The 20,000-nt window shown below is 40.7% G+C and overlaps 1 protein-coding gene and 1 long non-coding RNA gene across 9 annotated transcripts in view; one reads left to right on the top strand and one right to left on the bottom strand.

Annotated features, from left to right (window-relative positions):
• Positions 1 to 19,002, bottom strand: part of LOC143522975 (uncharacterized) — a 24,765-nt gene extending 5,763 nt beyond the window's left edge. The window contains exons 1-2 of one of the 3 annotated variants that reach the window (XR_013133190.1): positions 18,471 to 19,002; positions 3,177 to 3,284 (exon numbers count right to left, since the gene is read on the bottom strand). This is a non-coding gene — a long non-coding RNA (uncharacterized LOC143522975). The remainder of the gene's footprint in view (positions 1 to 3,176; positions 3,285 to 18,470) is intronic. The other 2 variants (XR_013133188.1, XR_013133189.1) reach the window with 2 other exon arrangements.
• The window catches only part of adcy1a (adenylate cyclase 1a), a 49,027-nt gene that overhangs the window by 21,976 nt on the left and 7,051 nt on the right, over positions 1 to 20,000 (top strand). For 4 of the 6 annotated variants that reach the window (XR_013133186.1, XM_077017017.1, XM_077017020.1 and 1 more), the window contains exons 11-14: positions 2,043 to 2,127; positions 2,342 to 2,431; positions 3,021 to 3,274; positions 4,007 to 4,133. Coding sequence is in view for 4 of the 6 variants with exons in the window: in XM_077017017.1 (XP_076873132.1) it covers positions 2,043 to 2,127; positions 2,342 to 2,431; positions 3,021 to 3,274; positions 4,007 to 4,133 (556 nt within the window). In the remaining 2 variants the exon portion in view is untranslated. Of the gene's footprint in view, positions 1 to 2,042; positions 2,128 to 2,341; positions 2,432 to 3,020; positions 3,275 to 4,006; positions 4,134 to 20,000 lie in introns of those variants that run through there. The other 2 variants (XR_013133187.1, XM_077017018.1) reach the window with 2 other exon arrangements.

The following is a 20,000-nucleotide window of genomic DNA, read 5'->3' as shown; positions in this document are numbered from 1 at the left end:
TGCTCACCCCCCGTACGTAACACACTGCTCACCCCCCGTACGTAACACACTGCTCACCCCCTATACGTAACACACTGCTCACCCCCCGTACATAACACACTGCTCACCCCCCGTACGTAACACACTGCTCACCCCCCATACGTAACACACTGCTCACCCCCCATACGTAACACACTGCTCACCCCCCGCACGTAACACACTGCTCACCCCCCATACGTAACACACTGCTCACTCCCCCGTACGTAACACACTGCTCACCCCCATACGTAACACACTGCTCACCCCCCGTACGTAACACACTGCTCACCCCCCTGTACATAACACACTGCTCACCCCCCATACGTAACACACTGCTCACCCCCCCCCCCCCCCCCGTACGTAACACACTGCTCACCCCCCCGTACGTATCACACACTGCTCAACCCTCCGTACGTAACACACTGCTCACCCCCATATGTAACACACTGCTCACCCCCCCATACGTAACACACTGCTCACCCCCCCTATACGTAACACACTGCTCACCCCCCCGTACATAACACACTGCTCACCCCCCGTACGTAACACACTGCTCACCCCCCGTACGTAACACACTGCTCACCCCCCGTACATAACACACTGCTCACCCCCCATACGTAACACACTGCTCACCCCCCGCACGTAACACACTGCTCACCCCCCATACGTAACACACTGCTCAACCCCCCTGTACGTAACACATTGCTCACCCCCCCGTACGTAACACACTGCTCACCCCCCCATACGTAACACACTGCTCACCCCCGTACGTAACACACTGCTCACCCCCCATACGTAACACACTGCTCAATCCCCCATATGTAACACACTGCTCACCCCCCCCCCCCCCGTACGTAACACACTGCTCACCCCCCCGTACGTAACACACTGCTCAACCCCCCATATGTAACACACTGCTCACCCCCCCATACGTAACACACTGCCCACCCCCCCGTATGTAACACACTGCTCACCCCCCCATACGTAACACACTGCTCACCCCCCATACGTAACACACTGCTCACCCCCATACGTAACACACTGCTCAACCCCCCGTACGTAACACACTGCTCACCCCCCGTACATAACACACTGCTCACCCCCCATACGTAACACACTGCTCACCCCCCGTACGTAACACACTGCTCACCCCCATATGTAACACACTGCTCACCCCCCCGTACGTAACACACTGCTCACCCCCCCCATACGTAACACACTGCTCACCCCCCCATACGTAACACACTGCTCACTCCCCCGTACGTAACACACTGCTCACCCCCATACGTAACACACTGCTCACCCCCCCCCGTACGTAACACACTGCTCACCCCCCTGTACATAACACACTGCTCACCCCCCATACGTAACACACTGCTCACCCCCCCGTACGTAACACACTGCTCACCCCCCGTACGTAACACACTGCTCACCCCCCATACGTAACACACTGCTCACCCCCCCCGTACGTAACACACTGCTCACCCCCCCGTACATAACACACTGCTCACCCCCCATATGTAACACACTGCTCAACCCCCCGTACGTAACACACTGCTCACCCCCCATACGTAACACACTGCTCACCCCCCCGTACGTAACACACTGCTCACCCCCCGTACGTAACACACTGCTCACCCCCCATACGTAACACACTGCTCACCCCCCCGTACGTAACACACTGCTCACCCCCCCGTACGTATCACACACTGCTCAACCCCCCGTACGTAACACACTGCTCACCCCCATATGTAACACACTGCTCACCCCCCCATACGTAACACACTGCTCACCCCCCCATACGTAACACACTGCTCACCCCCCCGTACATAACACACTGCTCACCCCCCGTACGTAACACACTGCTCACCCCCCCGTACGTAACACACTGCTCACCCCCCCGTACGTAACACACTGCTCACCCCCCCGTATGTAACACACTGCTCCAATACCTGCACATGTTTCTTTGGTGGCCTGATATATAAAGCAACACAAGAACCTCCTTCTTCTTTTTCTCACCACAGAGGTTTGGTGATTCTGATTCTGTTGGTCCTTTGTCTCTGTTTTCATATGGCGAGTGTAATGTACCTTCTCATCACTCATGTGCAGGTAACACACACTGTACACACATTGAACACACACTGTACACACATTGAACACACACTGTACACCCACTGTCAGGAACTGCCAACACAAAAAATGCCACACACTAAAATGTACAACACCACTTCTTGACTTTCTGGCTTTTGTTATTCTAGTCTGAGTATTTGATTTTTAATCATCTGACCTCTTTTGCTCTCTCTCTCTCTCTCTCTCTCTCTAGTGCTCTCCTGACTGTCTCACCCTGCAGATCAGAACAGTTCTGTGTGTCTTTCTGGTGATTCTGATGTATTCCGTGACCCAGGGGTGTGTGGTGAGTGGGTGTTTGTGTTTGAATGAGATTGGTGAGTGTGTGTTTGTGTTGAATGAGACTGGTGAGTGTGTGTTTGTGTTTGAAAGTGATTGGTGAGTATGTGGTTGTGTTTGAATGAGATTGGTGAGTGTGTGTTTGTAATTGAATGTGATTGGTGAGTGTGTGTTTGTGTTTGTATGTGATTGGTGAATGTGTTTGTGTTTGAATGAGATTGGTGAGTGTGTGTTTGTGTTTGAATGTGATTGGTGAGTGGGTGTTTGTGTTTGAATGTGATTGGTGAATGGGTGTTTGCATTTGAATGCGTGTGTGTGTGTGTGTGTGTGTGTGTGTGTGTGTGTCTGTGTGTGTGTGTCTGTGTGTGTGGCTACATTTGCAACACGATACTCCCTCTCTTAAATACAGCACAAGTGCAGGTTTCACTTTTGTGACTGCAGTTAAAGTTTGGCTTAAGGCTTGGTAGGCATTGCATCATTTCATAATTCACAGTTCAGAAGAAAAGCTTTATACTGCAATGCAAATAAACATGTGTGTGTGTGTGTGTGTGTGTGTGTGTGTGTGTGTGTGTGTGTGTGTGTCTTTCACTTTCTAGGTGGCCTGCATGCCTTGGTCGTGGGATGGGAATTCTAGCATCTCCATCTTAACAGTTGTCATGGTGAACAGCAGTGCAGCAGGTAGAGGTGTGTGTAAAGCCACCCCATACGCATTTCTGTCCTGCGTGATGGTGTCACTCTCGGTGGCCCTCTACCTGCGTGTGTCATCACTACCCAAGATCCTCCTGCTTCTTCTTCTCAACATCCTCCATACTGTCGTCATGGAGACCAGCGGATACCGGCAGGCTGTGGGGTGAGCGGTCCTGTGGATGAGTACATAATGATGACATCAGATCCAAACAAGTGATATCACCAGATCCAAACAAGTGATATCACCAGAACAATAAAAGTGATATCACCAGAACCATAAAAGTGATATCACCAGATCCAAACAGGTGATATCACCAGATCCAAGCTAGTAATATCACCAGATCCAAACAAGTGATATCACCAGAACCAAACAGGTGATATCACCAGAACCGTACAAGTGATATCTCCAGAACCAAACAAATGATATCACCAGATCCAAACAAGTGATATCTCCAGAACCAAACAGGTGATATCACCAGAACCGTACAAGTGATATCACCAGATCCAAATAAGCGATATCTCCAGATTCAAACAACAGAAATATATGAAAGAGTGGTTTTAAAAGATATAGGATATTACTTTAAAAATAATAATTATTATTTTAGTTATATTATTATAGTTATAATTTTATTATTATTGTTATACAGTTATCTTAAAGTAATAGCTGTAGTCGTAGGTAGTGTAAAAAGTGTGAAATTATATGTATAATATTTCTCTGAGCAGCTGAAGTGTACAGTGGTTTCTATTGTAGATGTAGCAGTGATTGTGTAGTAGAGAAGGTTTGTAGAGAAGCAGGACATTTCAGACAGAGGTCCTCCATCAGCTCTATATGCAGCTTCAAGCCCATTTGTGTCTCACCAAAATGTATATGTGTGTGTTTTTCCTCGGGACGCAGAGGGGGTTTTTTTCACACCTACGGCTACGACCCCGTCCTGGCCATGCTGCTGGTGTCAGGAGCCCTGCTGTTACACTTCAGGCAGCTGGACCTCAAACTGCGGCTGGACCACCTGTGGGCCACTCAGGTTTGTGTGTGTGTGTGTGTGTGTGTGTGTGTGTGTGTGTGTGTGTGTGTGTGTGTGTGTGTTAATACAGGAAAATACGTGTGTTAATACAGGAATCTCACTGTGGCCTTTTTTAAAGTAGCCAGTTCAGCTCTTCAGCACTGTGTGAGCTCTATGTTCTAAAGCTCAGAGAAATCAGTGTCATGCACTGGACATGCTGTTCACGCTTGAAGGGCTCCCCGGGTCTTTCATCTCGTAGTGTAATAGTGCCCCCTTGTGGGGGATGTTTATGTGTTTATTCGCAAGTGGTTCATGTGCTTCGGAGTGTTTTCAAAAGAACTCAGTCAGATGCCCCAAATGTACAGTACACAGTACACTTCATGTACACCCCATAGCAACCTATATACAGATAATCCACTAGGTGTTATAACGAGCTACCTGTGTGATCTGTAAGCTGTACGAAAAGGCACACACTGTATTCCCTATTCTGTTTAGTAAAGAGGTTAATAATACTGAAACAACTCTAAACATGGTTGGCTGATTTTAGTAGCATTGATCAGTTACAGACAGTTGTGCATTACTGTTGGAATGTGTTTGAAGACAGATTCTCAATATAAGCAATGAAAACACATGTCTGTAAACATTCTGATACCTGCACAGATCCAGCAGTTGTTGTTAGGTACATGTGTCAGTGTGTTGTTGTTAGGTATATGTGTCAGTGTGTTGTTGTTAGGTACATGTCAGTGTGTTGTTGTTAGGTACATGTGTCAGTGTGTTGTTGTTAGGTATATGTGTCAGTGTGTTGTTGTTACGTACATGTCAGTGTGTTGTTGTTAGGTACATGTGTCAGTGTGTTGTTGTTATGTACATGTATAAGTGTGTTGTTGTTAGGTACATGTCAGTGTGTTGTTGTTGGGTACAGGTCAGTGTGTTGATATGTACATGTGTCAGTGTGTTGTTAGGTACATGTGTCAGTATGTTCTTGTTAGGTACATGTGTCAGTGTGTTGTTGTTAAGTATATGTGTCAGTGTGTTGTTTTTAGGTACATGTGTCAGTGTGTTGTTGTTAGGTATATGTGTCAGTGTGTTGTTTTCAGGTACATGTGTCAGTGTGTTGTTGTTAGGTACATGACAGTGTGTTGTTGTTAGGTACATGTGTCAGTGTGTTGTTGTTAGGTACATGTCAGTGTGTTGTTGTTAGGTACATGTGTCAGTATGTTGTTGTTAGGTACATGTGTCAGTGTGTTGTTGTTAGGTATATGTGTCGGTGTGTTGTTAGGTACATGTCAGTGTGTTGTTGTTAGGTACATGTGTCAGGGTGTTGTTGTTAGGTACATGTCAGTGTGTTGTTGTTAGGTACATGTGTCAGTGTGTTGTTGTTAGGTACATGTCAGTGTGTTGTTGTTAGGTACATGTGTCAGTGTGTTGTCGTTAGGTATATGTGTCAGTGTGTTGTTGTTAGGTACGTCAGTGTATTGTTGTTAGGTATATGTGTCAATGTGTTGTTGTTAGGTACATGTGTCAGTATGTTGTTGTTAGGTACATGTGGCAGTGTGTTGTTGTTAGGTACATGTCAGTGTTTTGTAGTTAGGTTCATGTGTCAGTGTGTTGTCGTTTGGTATATGTGTCAATGTGTTGTTGTTAGGTACATGTGTCAGTGTATTGTTGTTAGGTATATGTGTCAATGTGTTGTTGTTAGGTACATGTGTCAGTGTGTTGTTGTTAGGTACATGTCAGTGTGTTGTTGTTAGGTACATGTGTCAGTATGTTGTTGTTAGGTACATGTGTCAGTGTGTTGTTAGGTACGTCAGTGTGTTGTTGTTAGGTACATGTGTCAGTATGTTGTTGTTAGGTACACATGTCAGTGTGTTGTTGTTAGGTACGTGTGTCAGTGTGTTGTTGTTAGGTACATGTGTCAGTATGTTGTTAGGTGCATGTCAGTGTGTTGTTGTTAGGTACTTGTCAGTGTGTTGTTTTTAGGTACATGTGTCAGTGTGTTGTTGTTAGGTACATGTGTCAGTGTGTTGTTGTTAGGTACATGTCAGTGTGTTGTTTTTAGGTACATGTGTCAGTGTGTTGTTGTTAGGTACATGTGTCAGTGTGTTGTTGTTAGGTACATGTCAGTGTGTTGTTAGGTACATGTGTCAGTGTGTTGTTGTTAGGTACATGTCAGTGTGTTGTTTTTTGGTATATGTGCCAGTATGTTGTTGTTAGGTACATGTCAGTGTGTTATTGTTAGGTATATGTGTCAGTATATTGTTGTTAGGTACATGTCAGTGTGTTGTTGTTATGTACATGTGTCAGTATGTTGTTGTTAGGTACATGTGTCAGTGTGTTGTTGTTAGGTACATGTCAGTGTGTTGTTGTTAGGTACATGTGTCAGTGTGTTGTCGTTAGGTATATGTGTCAGTGTGTTGTTTTCAGGTACATGTGTCAGTGTGTTGTCGTTAGGTATATGTGTCAATGTGTTGTTGTTAGGTACATGTGTCAGTGTGTTGTTGTTAGGTATATGTGTCAGTGTGTTGTCGTTAGGTATATGTGTCAATGTGTTGTTGTTAGGTACATGTGTCAGTGTATTGTTGTTAGGTATATGTGTCAATGTGTTGTTGTTAGGTACATGTGTCAGTGTGTTGTTGTTAGGTATATGTGTCAGTATGTTGTTGTTAGGTACATGTCAGTGTGTTGTTGTTAGGTACATGTGTCAGTATGTTGTTGTTAGGTACATGTGTCAGTGTGTTGTTAGGTACGTCAGTGTGTTGTTGTTAGGTACATGTGTCAGTGTGTTGTTGTTAGGTACATGTCAGTGTGTTGTTGTTAGGTACATGTGTCAGTGTGTTGTTGTTAGGTACATGTGTCAGTGTGTTGTTAGGTATGTCAGTGTGTTGTTGTTAGGTACATGTCAGTGTGTTATTTTTAGGTACATGTGTCAGTGTGTTGTTGTTAGGTATATGTGTTAGTGTGTTGTATTTAGGTACATGTCAGTGTGTTGTTTTTAGGTACATGTGTCAGTGTTGTTGTTAGGTACATGTGTCAGTGTGTTGTTGTTAGGTACATGTCAGTGTGTTGTTGTTAGGTACATGTGTCAGTGTGTTGTTGTTAGGTACATGTCAGTGTGTTGTTTTTAGGTACATGTCAGTGTGTTGTTTTTAGGTACATGTGTCAGTGTGTTGTTGTTAGGTACATGTGTCAGTGTGTTGTTGTTAGGTACATGTCAGTGTGTTGTTTTTTGGTATATGTGCCAGTATGTTGTTGTTAGGTACATGTCAGTGTGTTATTGTTAGGTATATGTGTCAGTATATTGTTGTTAGGTACATGTCAGTGTGTTGTTGTTATGTACATGTGTCAGTATGTTGTTGTTAGGTACATGTGTCAGTGTGTTGTTGTTAGGTACATGTGTCAGTGTGTTGTTGTTAGGTACATGTCAGTGTGTTGTTTTTAGGTACATGTGTCAGTGTGTTGTTGTTAGGTACATGTGTCAGTGTGTTGTTGTTAGGTACATGTCAGTGTGTTGTTGTTAGGTACATGTGTCAGTGTGTTGTTGTTAGGTACATGTCAGTGTGTTGTTTTTTGGTATATGTGCCAGTATGTTGTTGTTAGGTACATGTCAGTGTGTTATTGTTAGGTATATGTGTCAGTATATTGTTGTTAGGTACATGTCAGTGTGTTGTTGTTATGTACATGTGTCAGTATGTTGTTGTTAGGTACATGTGTCAGTGTGTTGTTGTTAGGTACATGTCAGTGTGTTGTTGTTAGGTACATGTGTCAGTGTGTTGTCGTTAGGTATATGTGTCAGTGTGTTGTTTTCAGGTACATGTGTCAGTGTGTTGTCGTTAGGTATATGTGTCAATGTGTTGTTGTTAGGTACATGTGTCAGTGTGTTGTTGTTAGGTATATGTGTCAGTGTATTGTTGTTAGGTATATGTGTCAATGTGTTGTTGTTAGGTACATGTGTCAGTGTGTTGTTGTTAGGTATATGTGTCAGTATGTTGTTGTTAGGTACATGTCAGTGTGTTGTTGTTAGGTACATGTGTCAGTATGTTGTTGTTAGGTACATGTGTCAGTGTGTTGTTAGGTACGTCAGTGTGTTGTTGTTAGGTACATGTGTCAGTGTGTTGTTGTTAGGTACATGTGTCAGTGTGTTGTTGTTAGGTACATGTGTCAGTGTGTTGTTAGGTACGTCAGTGTGTTGTTGTTAGGTACATGTCAGTGTGTTATTTTTAGGTACATGTGTCAGTGTGTTGTTGTTAGGTATATGTGTTAGTGTGTTGTATTTAGGTACATGTCAGTGTGTTGTTTTTAGGTACATGTGTCAGTGTTGTTGTTAGGTACATGTGTCAGTGTGTTGTTGTTAGGTACATGTCAGTGTGTTGTTGTTAGGTACATGTGTCAGTGTGTTGTTGTTAGGTACATGTCAGTGTGTTGTTTTTAGGTACATGTCAGTGTGTTGTTTTTAGGTACATGTGTCAGTGTGTTGTTGTTAGGTACATGTGTCAGTGTGTTGTTGTTAGGTACATGTCAGTGTGTTGTTTTTTGGTATATGTGCCAGTATGTTGTTGTTAGGTACATGTCAGTGTGTTATTGTTAGGTATATGTGTCAGTATATTGTTGTTAGGTACATGTCAGTGTGTTGTTGTTATGTACATGTGTCAGTATGTTGTTGTTAGGTACATGTGTCAGTGTGTTGTTGTTAGGTACATGTGTCAGTGTGTTGTTGTTAGGTACATGTCAGTGTGTTGTTTTTAGGTACATGTGTCAGTGTGTTGTTGTTAGGTACATGTGTCAGTGTGTTGTTGTTAGGTACATGTCAGTGTGTTGTTGTTAGGTACATGTGTCAGTGTGTTGTTGTTAGGTACATGTCAGTGTGTTGTTTTTTGGTATATGTGCCAGTATGTTGTTGTTAGGTACATGTCAGTGTGTTATTGTTAGGTATATGTGTCAGTATATTGTTGTTAGGTACATGTCAGTGTGTTGTTGTTATGTACATGTGTCAGTATGTTGTTGTTAGGTACATGTGTCAGTGTGTTGTTGTTAGGTACATGTCAGTGTGTTGTTGTTAGGTACATGTGTCAGTGTGTTGTCGTTAGGTATATGTGTCAGTGTGTTGTTTTCAGGTACATGTGTCAGTGTGTTGTCGTTAGGTATATGTGTCAATGTGTTGTTGTTAGGTACATGTGTCAGTGTGTTGTTGTTAGGTATATGTGTCAGTGTATTGTTGTTAGGTATATGTGTCAATGTGTTGTTGTTAGGTACATGTGTCAGTGTGTTATTGTTAGGTATATGTGTCAGTATGTTGTTGTTAGGTACATGTCAGTGTGTTGTTGTAAGGTACATGTGTCAGTATGTTGTTGTTAGGTACATGTGTCAGTGTGTTGTTAGGTACGTCAGTGTGTTGTTGTTAGGTACATGTGTCAGTGTGTTGTTGTTAGGTACATGTGTCAGTGTGTTGTTGTTAGGTACATGTGTCAGTGTGTTGTTAGGTACGTCAGTGTGTTGTTGTTAGGTACATGTCAGTGTGTTATTTTTAGGTACATGTGTCAGTGTGTTGTTGTTAGGTATATGTGTTAGTGTGTTGTATTTAGGTACATGTCAGTGTGTTGTTTTTAGGTACATGTGTCAGTGTTGTTGTTAGGTACATGTGTCAGTGTGTTGTTGTTAGGTACATGTCAGTGTGTTGTTGTTAGGTACATGTGTCAGTGTGTTGTTGTTAGGTACATGTCAGTGTGTTATTGTTAGGTATATGTGTCAGTATATTGTTGTTAGGTACATGTCAGTGTGTTGTTGTTATGTACATGTGTCAGTATGTTGTTGTTAGGTACATGTGTCAGTGTGTTGTTGTTAGGTACATGTCAGTGTGTTGTTGTTAGGTACATGTGTCAGTGTGTTGTCGTTAGGTATATGTGTCAGTGTGTTGTTTTCAGGTACATGTGTCAGTGTGTTGTCGTTAGGTATATGTGTCAATGTGTTGTTGTTAGGTACATGTGTCAGTGTGTTGTTGTTAGGTATATGTGTCAGTGTGTTGTCGTTAGGTATATGTGTCAATGTGTTGTTGTTAGGTACATGTGTCAGTGTATTGTTGTTAGGTATATGTGTCAATGTGTTGTTGTTAGGTACATGTGTCAGTGTGTTGTTGTTAGGTATATGTGTCAGTATGTTGTTGTTAGGTACATGTCAGTGTGTTGTTGTTAGGTACATGTGTCAGTATGTTGTTGTTAGGTACATGTGTCAGTGTGTTGTTAGGTACGTCAGTGTGTTGTTGTTAGGTACATGTGTCAGTGTGTTGTTGTTAGGTACATGTCAGTGTGTTGTTGTTAGGTACATGTGTCAGTGTGTTGTTGTTAGGTACATGTGTCAGTGTGTTGTTAGGTATGTCAGTGTGTTGTTGTTAGGTACATGTCAGTGTGTTATTTTTAGGTACATGTGTCAGTGTGTTGTTGTTAGGTATATGTGTTAGTGTGTTGTATTTAGGTACATGTCAGTGTGTTGTTTTTAGGTACATGTGTCAGTGTTGTTGTTAGGTACATGTGTCAGTGTGTTGTTGTTAGGTACATGTCAGTGTGTTGTTGTTAGGTACATGTGTCAGTGTGTTGTTGTTAGGTACATGTCAGTGTGTTGTTTTTAGGTACATGTCAGTGTGTTGTTTTTAGGTACATGTGTCAGTGTGTTGTTGTTAGGTACATGTGTCAGTGTGTTGTTGTTAGGTACATGTCAGTGTGTTGTTTTTTGGTATATGTGCCAGTATGTTGTTGTTAGGTACATGTCAGTGTGTTATTGTTAGGTATATGTGTCAGTATATTGTTGTTAGGTACATGTCAGTGTGTTGTTGTTATGTACATGTGTCAGTATGTTGTTGTTAGGTACATGTGTCAGTGTGTTGTTGTTAGGTACATGTGTCAGTGTGTTGTTGTTAGGTACATGTCAGTGTGTTGTTTTTAGGTACATGTGTCAGTGTGTTGTTGTTAGGTACATGTGTCAGTGTGTTGTTGTTAGGTACATGTCAGTGTGTTGTTGTTAGGTACATGTGTCAGTGTGTTGTTGTTAGGTACATGTCAGTGTGTTGTTTTTTGGTATATGTGCCAGTATGTTGTTGTTAGGTACATGTCAGTGTGTTATTGTTAGGTATATGTGTCAGTATATTGTTGTTAGGTACATGTCAGTGTGTTGTTGTTATGTACATGTGTCAGTATGTTGTTGTTAGGTACATGTGTCAGTGTGTTGTTGTTAGGTACATGTCAGTGTGTTGTTGTTAGGTACATGTGTCAGTGTGTTGTCGTTAGGTATATGTGTCAGTGTGTTGTTTTCAGGTACATGTGTCAGTGTGTTGTCGTTAGGTATATGTGTCAATGTGTTGTTGTTAGGTACATGTGTCAGTGTGTTGTTGTTAGGTATATGTGTCAGTGTATTGTTGTTAGGTATATGTGTCAATGTGTTGTTGTTAGGTACATGTGTCAGTGTGTTGTTGTTAGGTATATGTGTCAGTATGTTGTTGTTAGGTACATGTCAGTGTGTTGTTGTTAGGTACATGTGTCAGTATGTTGTTGTTAGGTACATGTGTCAGTGTGTTGTTAGGTACGTCAGTGTGTTGTTGTTAGGTACATGTGTCAGTGTGTTGTTGTTAGGTACATGTCAGTGTGTGTTGTTGTTAGGTACATGTGTCAGTGTGTTGTTAGGTACGTCAGTGTGTTGTTGTTAGGTACATGTCAGTGTGTTATTTTTAGGTACATGTGTCAGTGTGTTGTTGTTAGGTATATGTGTTAGTGTGTTGTATTTAGGTACATGTCAGTGTGTTGTTTTTAGGTACATGTGTCAGTGTTGTTGTTAGGTACATGTGTCAGTGTGTTGTTGTTAGGTACATGTCAGTGTGTTGTTGTTAGGTACATGTGTCAGTGTGTTGTTGTTAGGTACATGTCAGTGTGTTGTTTTTAGGTACATGTCAGTGTGTTGTTTTTAGGTACATGTGTCAGTGTGTTGTTGTTAGGTACATGTGTCAGTGTGTTGTTGTTAGGTATATGTGTCAGTGTGTTGTTAGTTACATGTCAGTGTGTTGTTGTTAGGTATATGTGTCAGTATGTTGTTGTTAGGTACATGTCAGTGTGTTATTGTTAGGTATATGTGTCAGTATATTGTTGTTAGGTACATGTCAGTGTGTTGTTGTTATGTACATGTGTCAGTATGTTGTTGTTAGGTATATGTGTCAGTGTGTTGTTAGTTACATGTCAGTGTGTTGTTAGGTATATGTGTCAGTATGTTGTTGTTAGGTACATGTCAGTGTGTTATTGTTAGGTAAATGTGTCAGTATATTGTTGTTAGGTACATGTCAGTGTGTTGTTGTTAGGTACATGTGTCAGTGTGTTGTTGTTAGGTACATGTCAGTGTGTTATTGTTAGGTACATGTGTCAGTGTGTTGTTGTTAGGTACATGTCAGTGTGTTGTTTTTAGGTACATGTGTCAGTGTGTTGTTGTTAGGTATATGTGTCAGTGTGTTGTTAGTTACATGTCAGTGTGTTGTTGTTAGGTATATGTGTCAGTATGTTGTTGTTAGGTACATGTCAGTGTGTTATTGTTAGGTATATGTGTCAGTATATTGTTGTTAGGTACATGTCAGTGTGTTGTTGTTATGTACATGTGTCAGTATGTTGTTGTTAGGTACATGTGTCAGTGTGTTGTTGTTAGGTACATGTCAGTGTGTTGTTGTTAGGTACATGTGTCAGTGTGTTGTCGTTAGGTATATGTGTCAATGTGTTGTTGTTAGGTACATGTGTCAGAGTATTGTTGTTAGGTATATGTGTCAGTGTGTTGTTGTTAGGTATGTCAGTGTATTGTTGTTAGGTATATGTGTCAATGTGTTGTTGTTAGGTATATGTGTCAGTATGTTGTTGTTAGGTACATGTGTCAGTATGTTGTTGTTAGGTACATGTGTCAGTGTGTTGTTAGGTACGTCAGTGTGTTGTTGTTAGGTACATGTCAGTGTGTTGTTGTTACGTACATGTGTCAGTGTGTTGTTGTTAGGTATATGTGTCAGTGTGTTGTTGTTAGGTATGTCAGTGTATTGTTGTTAGGTATATGTGTCAATGTGTTGTTGTTAGGTACATGTGTCAGTGTGTTGTTGTTAGGTATATGTGACAGTGTGTTGTTGTTAGGTACATGTGTCAGTATGTTGTTGTTAGGTACATGTGTCAGTGTGTTGTTAGGTACGTCAGTGTGTTGTTGTTAGGTACATGTGTCAGTATGTTGTGGTTAGGTACACATGTCAGTGTGTTGTTGTTAGGTACATGTGTCAGTGTGTTGTTGTTAGGTACATGTGTCAGTATGTTGTTAGGTACATGTCAGTGTGTTGTTGTTAGGTACATGTCAGTGTGTTATTTTTAGGTACATGTGTCAGTGTGTTGTTGTTAGGTACATGTGTCAGTGTGTTGTTGTTAGGTACATGTCAGTGTGTTGTTTTTAGGTACATGTGTCAGTGTGTTGTTGTTAGGTACATGTGTCAGTGTGTTGTTGTTAGGTACATGTCAGTGTGTTGTTGTTAGGTACATGTGTCAGTGTGTTGTTGTTAGGTACATGTCAGTGTGTTGTTGTTAGGTACATGTGTCAGTGTGTTGTTGTTAGGTACATGTCAGTGTGTTGTTTTTAGGTACATGTCAGTGTGTTGTTTTTAGGTACATGTGTCAGTGTGTTGTTGTTAGGTACATGTGTCAGTGTGTTGTTCTTAGGTATATGTGTCAGTGTGTTGTTAGATACATGTCAGTGTGTTGTTGTTAGGTATATGTGTCAGTATGTTGTTGTTAGGTACATGTCAGTGTGTTATTGTTAGGTATATGTGTCAGTATATTGTTGTTAGGTACATGTCAGTGTGTTGTTGTTATGTACATGTGTCAGTATGTTGTTGTTAGGTATATTTGTCAGTGTGTTGTTCGTTACATGTCAGTGTGTTGTTGTTAGGTATATGTGTCAGTATGTTGTTGTTAGGTACATGTCAGTGTGTTATTGTTAGGTATATGTGTCAGTATATTGTTAGGTACATGTCAGTGTGTTGTTGTTAGGTACATGTGTCAGTGTGTTGTTGTTAGGTACATGTCAGTGTGTTGTTTTTAGGTACATGTGTCAGTGTGTTGTTGTTAGGTATATGTGTCAGTGTGTTGTTAGTTACATGTCAGTGTGTTGTTGTTATGTACATGTGTCAGTATATTGTTGTTAGGTACATGTCAGTGTGTTGTTGTTAGGTACATGTCAGTGTGTTGTTGTTAGGTACATGTCAGTGTGTTGTTGTTAGGTACATGTGTCAGTGTGTTGTTGTTAGGTACATGTCAGTGTGTTGTTTTTAGGTACATGTGTCAGTGTGTTGTTGTTAGGTATATGTGTCAGTGTGTTGTTAGTTACATGTCAGTGTGTTGTTGTTAGGTATATGTGTCAGTATGTTGTTGTTAGGTACATGTCAGTGTGTTATTGTTAGGTATATGTGTCAGTATATTGTTGTTAGGTACATGTCAGTGTGTTGTTGTTATGTACATGTGTCAGTATGTTGTTGTTAGGTACATGTGTCAGTGTGTTGTTGTTAGGTACATGTCAGTGTGTTGTTGTTAGGTACATGTGTCAGTGTGTTGTCGTTAGGTATATGTGTCAATGTGTTGTTGTTAGGTACATGTGTCAGAGTATTGTTGTTAGGTATATGTGTCAGTGTGTTGTTGTTAGGTATGTCAGTGTATTGTTGTTAGGTATATGTGTCAATGTGTTGTTGTTAGGTATATGTGTCAGTATGTTGTTGTTAGGTACATGTGTCAGTATGTTGTTGTTAGGTACATGTGTCAGTGTGTTGTTAGGTACGTCAGTGTGTTGTTGTTAGGTACATGTCAGTGTGTTGTTGTTACGTACATGTGTCAGTGTGTTGTTGTTAGGTATATGTGTCAGTGTGTTGTTGTTAGGTATGTCAGTGTATTGTTGTTAGGTATATGTGTCAATGTGTTGTTGTTAGGTACATGTGTCAGTGTGTTGTTGTTAGGTATATGTGACAGTGTGTTGTTGTTAGGTACATGTGTCAGTATGTTGTTGTTAGGTACATGTGTCAGTGTGTTGTTAGGTACGTCAGTGTGTTGTTGTTAGGTACATGTGTCAGTATGTTGTGGTTAGGTACACATGTCAGTGTGTTGTTGTTAGGTACATGTGTCAGTGTGTTGTTGTTAGGTACATGTGTCAGTATGTTGTTAGGTACATGTCAGTGTGTTGTTGTTAGGTACATGTCAGTGTGTTATTTTTAGGTACATGTGTCAGTGTGTTGTTGTTAGGTACATGTGTCAGTGTGTTGTTGTTAGGTACATGTCAGTGTGTTGTTTTTAGGTACATGTGTCAGTGTGTTGTTGTTAGGTACATGTGTCAGTGTGTTGTTGTTAGGTACATGTCAGTGTGTTGTTGTTAGGTACATGTGTCAGTGTGTTGTTGTTAGGTACATGTCAGTGTGTTGTTGTTAGGTACATGTGTCAGTGTGTTGTTGTTAGGTACATGTCAGTGTGTTGTTTTTAGGTACATGTCAGTGTGTTGTTTTTAGGTACATGTGTCAGTGTGTTGTTGTTAGGTACATGTCAGTGTGTTGTTTTTAGGTACATGTGTCAGTGTGTTGTTGTTAGGTACATGTGTCAGTGTGTTGTTGTTAGGTATATGTGTCAGTGTGTTGTTAGTTACATGTCAGTGTGTTGTTGTTAGGTATATGTGTCAGTATGTTGTTGTTAGGTACATGTCAGTGTGTTATTGTTAGGTATATGTGTCAGTATATTGTTGTTAGGTACATGTCAGTGTGTTGTTGTTATGTACATGTGTCAGTATGTTGTTGTTAGGTATATGTGTCAGTGTGTTGTTAGTTACATGTCAGTGTGTTGTTAGGTATATGTGTCAGTATGTTGTTGTTAGGTACATGTCAGTGTGTTATTGTTAGGTAAATGTGTCAGTATATTGTTGTTAGGTACATGTCAGTGTGTTGTTGTTAGGTACATGTGTCAGTGTGTTGTTGTTAGGTACATGTCAGTGTGTTATTGTTAGGTACATGTGTCAGTGTGTTGTTGTTAGGTACATGTCAGTGTGTTGTTTTTAGGTACATGTGTCAGTGTGTTGTTGTTAGGTATATGTGTCAGTGTGTTGTTAGTTACATGTCAGTGTGTTGTTGTTAGGTATATGTGTCAGTATGTTGTTGTTAGGTACATGTCAGTGTGTTATTGTTAGGTATATGTGTCAGTATATTGTTGTTAGGTACATGTCAGTGTGTTGTTGTTATGTACATGTGTCAGTATGTTGTTGTTAGGTACATGTGTCAGTGTGTTGTTGTTAGGTACATGTCAGTGTGTTGTTGTTAGGTACATGTGTCAGTGTGTTGTCGTTAGGTATATGTGTCAATGTGTTGTTGTTAGGTACATGTGTCAGAGTATTGTTGTTAGGTATATGTGTCAGTGTGTTGTTGTTAGGTATGTCAGTGTATTGTTGTTAGGTATATGTGTCAATGTGTTGTTGTTAGGTATATGTGTCAGTATGTTGTTGTTAGGTACATGTGTCAGTATGTTGTTGTTAGGTACATGTGTCAGTGTGTTGTTAGGTACGTCAGTGTGTTGTTGTTAGGTACATGTCAGTGTGTTGTTGTTACGTACATGTGTCAGTGTGTTGTTGTTAGGTATATGTGTCAGTGTGTTGTTGTTAGGTATGTCAGTGTATTGTTGTTAGGTATATGTGTCAATGTGTTGTTGTTAGGTACATGTGTCAGTGTGTTGTTGTTAGGTATATGTGACAGTGTGTTGTTGTTAGGTACATGTGTCAGTATGTTGTTGTTAGGTACATGTGTCAGTGTGTTGTTAGGTACGTCAGTGTGTTGTTGTTAGGTACATGTGTCAGTATGTTGTGGTTAGGTACACATGTCAGTGTGTTGTTGTTAGGTACATGTGTCAGTGTGTTGTTGTTAGGTACATGTGTCAGTATGTTGTTAGGTACATGTCAGTGTGTTGTTGTTAGGTACATGTCAGTGTGTTATTTTTAGGTACATGTGTCAGTGTGTTGTTGTTAGGTACATGTGTCAGTGTGTTGTTGTTAGGTACATGTCAGTGTGTTGTTTTTAGGTACATGTGTCAGTGTGTTGTTGTTAGGTACATGTGTCAGTGTGTTGTTGTTAGGTACATGTCAGTGTGTTGTTGTTAGGTACATGTGTCAGTGTGTTGTTGTTAGGTACATGTCAGTGTGTTGTTGTTAGGTACATGTGTCAGTGTGTTGTTGTTAGGTACATGTGTCAGTGTGTTGTTGTTAGGTACATGTGTCAGTGTGTTGTTCTTAGGTATATGTGTCAGTGTGTTGTTAGATACATGTCAGTGTGTTGTTGTTAGGTATATGTGTCAGTATGTTGTTGTTAGGTACATGTCAGTGTGTTGTTGTTAGGTACATGTGTCAGTGTGTTGTTGTTAGGTACATGTCAGTGTGTTGTTTTTAGGTACATGTCAGTGTGTTGTTTTTAGGTACATGTGTCAGTGTGTTGTTGTTAGGTACATGTGTCAGTGTGTTGTTCTTAGGTATATGTGTCAGTGTGTTGTTAGATACATGTCAGTGTGTTGTTGTTAGGTATATGTGTCAGTATGTTGTTGTTAGGTACATGTCAGTGTGTTATTGTTAGGTATATGTGTCAGTATATTGTTGTTAGGTACATGTCAGTGTGTTGTTGTTATGTACATGTGTCAGTATGTTGTTGTTAGGTATATTTGTCAGTGTGTTGTTCGTTACATGTCAGTGTGTTGTTGTTAGGTATATGTGTCAGTATGTTGTTGTTAGGTACATGTCAGTGTGTTATTGTTAGGTATATGTGTCAGTATATTGTTAGGTACATGTCAGTGTGTTGTTGTTAGGTACATGTGTCAGTGTGTTGTTGTTAGGTACATGTCAGTGTGTTGTTTTTAGGTACATGTGTCAGTGTGTTGTTGTTAGGTATATGTGTCAGTGTGTTGTTAGTTACATGTCAGTGTGTTGTTGTTATGTACATGTGTCAGTATATTGTTGTTAGGTACATGTCAGTGTGTTGTTGTTAGGTACATGTCAGTGTGTTGTTGTTAGGTACATGTCAGTGTGTTGTTGTTAGGTACATGTGTCAGTGTGTTGTTGTTAGGTACATGTCAGTGTGTTGTTTTTAGGTACATGTGTCAGTATGTTGTTGTTAGGTACATGTGTCAGTGTGTTGTTAGCAGTGATGGCTAAGTTACCTTGAAAAAGTAATCCGATTACTGATTACTCCTTTAAAAAGTAACTTAGTTACGTTACTGATTACTTGATTTTAAAAGTAACTACGTTAGATTACAAGTTACTTTAGTAGTTACATTCAGCAGCAAAATAAAATTTTCCAATACTCACTTTATTGGAAGTGCATTTTTAACAGTAACAATTGAAGCAGGTTCGGTAACCAAGGCAGAAACTGCTTAATCCAAAAATCCAGAGGAGGGAAACTTTATTGATAACGCAACCCTGGCGCGCGCAGGCCCCGCCCCCTCAGCGTCACTTAAAGGGCAAGACTCGCCGTGAGGAGTAGTAGTCGCTACAGTATCTCCTGACATTACGTTTGTGTAGCTGCGCGGTATTATTTGTAAATGTAAACATAATACAAGCGAATTGTTCAGTCAGACAGCTTGTGAAACGAAATACCATAAAAATTTCAAGCATTTTAAAGTAGGCTACATTAGTCAAAATTCCAGCACTTTTCAAACCTGAAACACAAAGCAACATTAAAATTGGTCAGGTAAATGTTCCTTCCCCTGTTTTTGAGGGGTATTTCTTTATACTACCACATATCGTTACAGGAGGACACTGTAAAAAATGACTTGTAAAACGTGCTCGTGCTCTCACAGGGTCGCGCGCAGCGTGCGGAGTCGAGCGCTACGGTCAGAGGCAAAAGTATAACTGAGCCAAGAAGAAAGTAAAAATATATCTTTTTACTAGGGAAAATAAAAACAGTAACGCACAGTTATTTGGATAAGTAACTTTAATCTGATTACTGGACTGGAAATAGTAGCGCGTTATATTACTCGTTACCGAAAAAAGTGGTAAGATTAGAGTAACGCGTTACTAAGTAACGCGTTACCGACATCACTGGTTGTTAGGTACATGTCAGTGTGTTGTTGTTAGGTACATGTCAGTGTGTTGTTGTTATTTACATGTGTCAGTATGTTGTTGTGAGGTACATGTCAGTGTGTTGTTGTTATGTACATGTGTCAGTATGTTGTTGTTAGGTACATGTCAGTGTGTTATTGTTAGGTATATGTGTCAGTATGATGTTGTTAGGTACATGTCAGTGTGTTGTTGTTATGTACATGTGTCAGTATGTTGTTGTTAGGTACATGTCAGTGTGTTATTGTTAGGTATATGTGTCAGTATGTTGTTGTTAGGTACATTTCAGTGTGTTGTTGTTATGTACATGTGTCCGTATGTTGTTGTTAGGTACATGTCAGTGTGTTGTTGTTGTTATGTACATGTGTCAGTATGTTGTTGTTAGGTACATGTGTCACAGAGGTGCAGGTGACAGCTGTAATGGTTTGACATGCCCATATACGTGTTTGTCAGACACTTCCTGTGCCATCATCACTGTTAGTATCTGACTATGTGACCACATTACTGTCTTGCTGACAGGTGATGGCAGCACTGTGGGTGCTGCACAAAAGCAACAATTGCTGGAGTTTTCTGACAGTGTCAGAGCTGAGATGAGAATGAACCCTAAACCTAACCATAACCATAACCCTAAACCTAACCATAACCCCAACCCTAACCCCAACCCCACCCCAACCCTAACCTAGATGGCTGATTCAGCTCTATTCACTAGGGTTCTCAAACTTTCTACTGTATATTTATATTTGCATAAATATGTGCCTGTGTGTGTGTGTGTGTGTGTGT

This window comes from Brachyhypopomus gauderio, chromosome 9 (genome assembly GCF_052324685.1).
Source record: "Brachyhypopomus gauderio isolate BG-103 chromosome 9, BGAUD_0.2, whole genome shotgun sequence".
NCBI classification, from domain to species: domain Eukaryota; kingdom Metazoa; phylum Chordata; class Actinopteri; order Gymnotiformes; family Hypopomidae; genus Brachyhypopomus; species Brachyhypopomus gauderio.
Note: the sequence above shows the minus strand (reverse complement) of the source record. Positions and strands in the feature narration are given on the sequence as shown.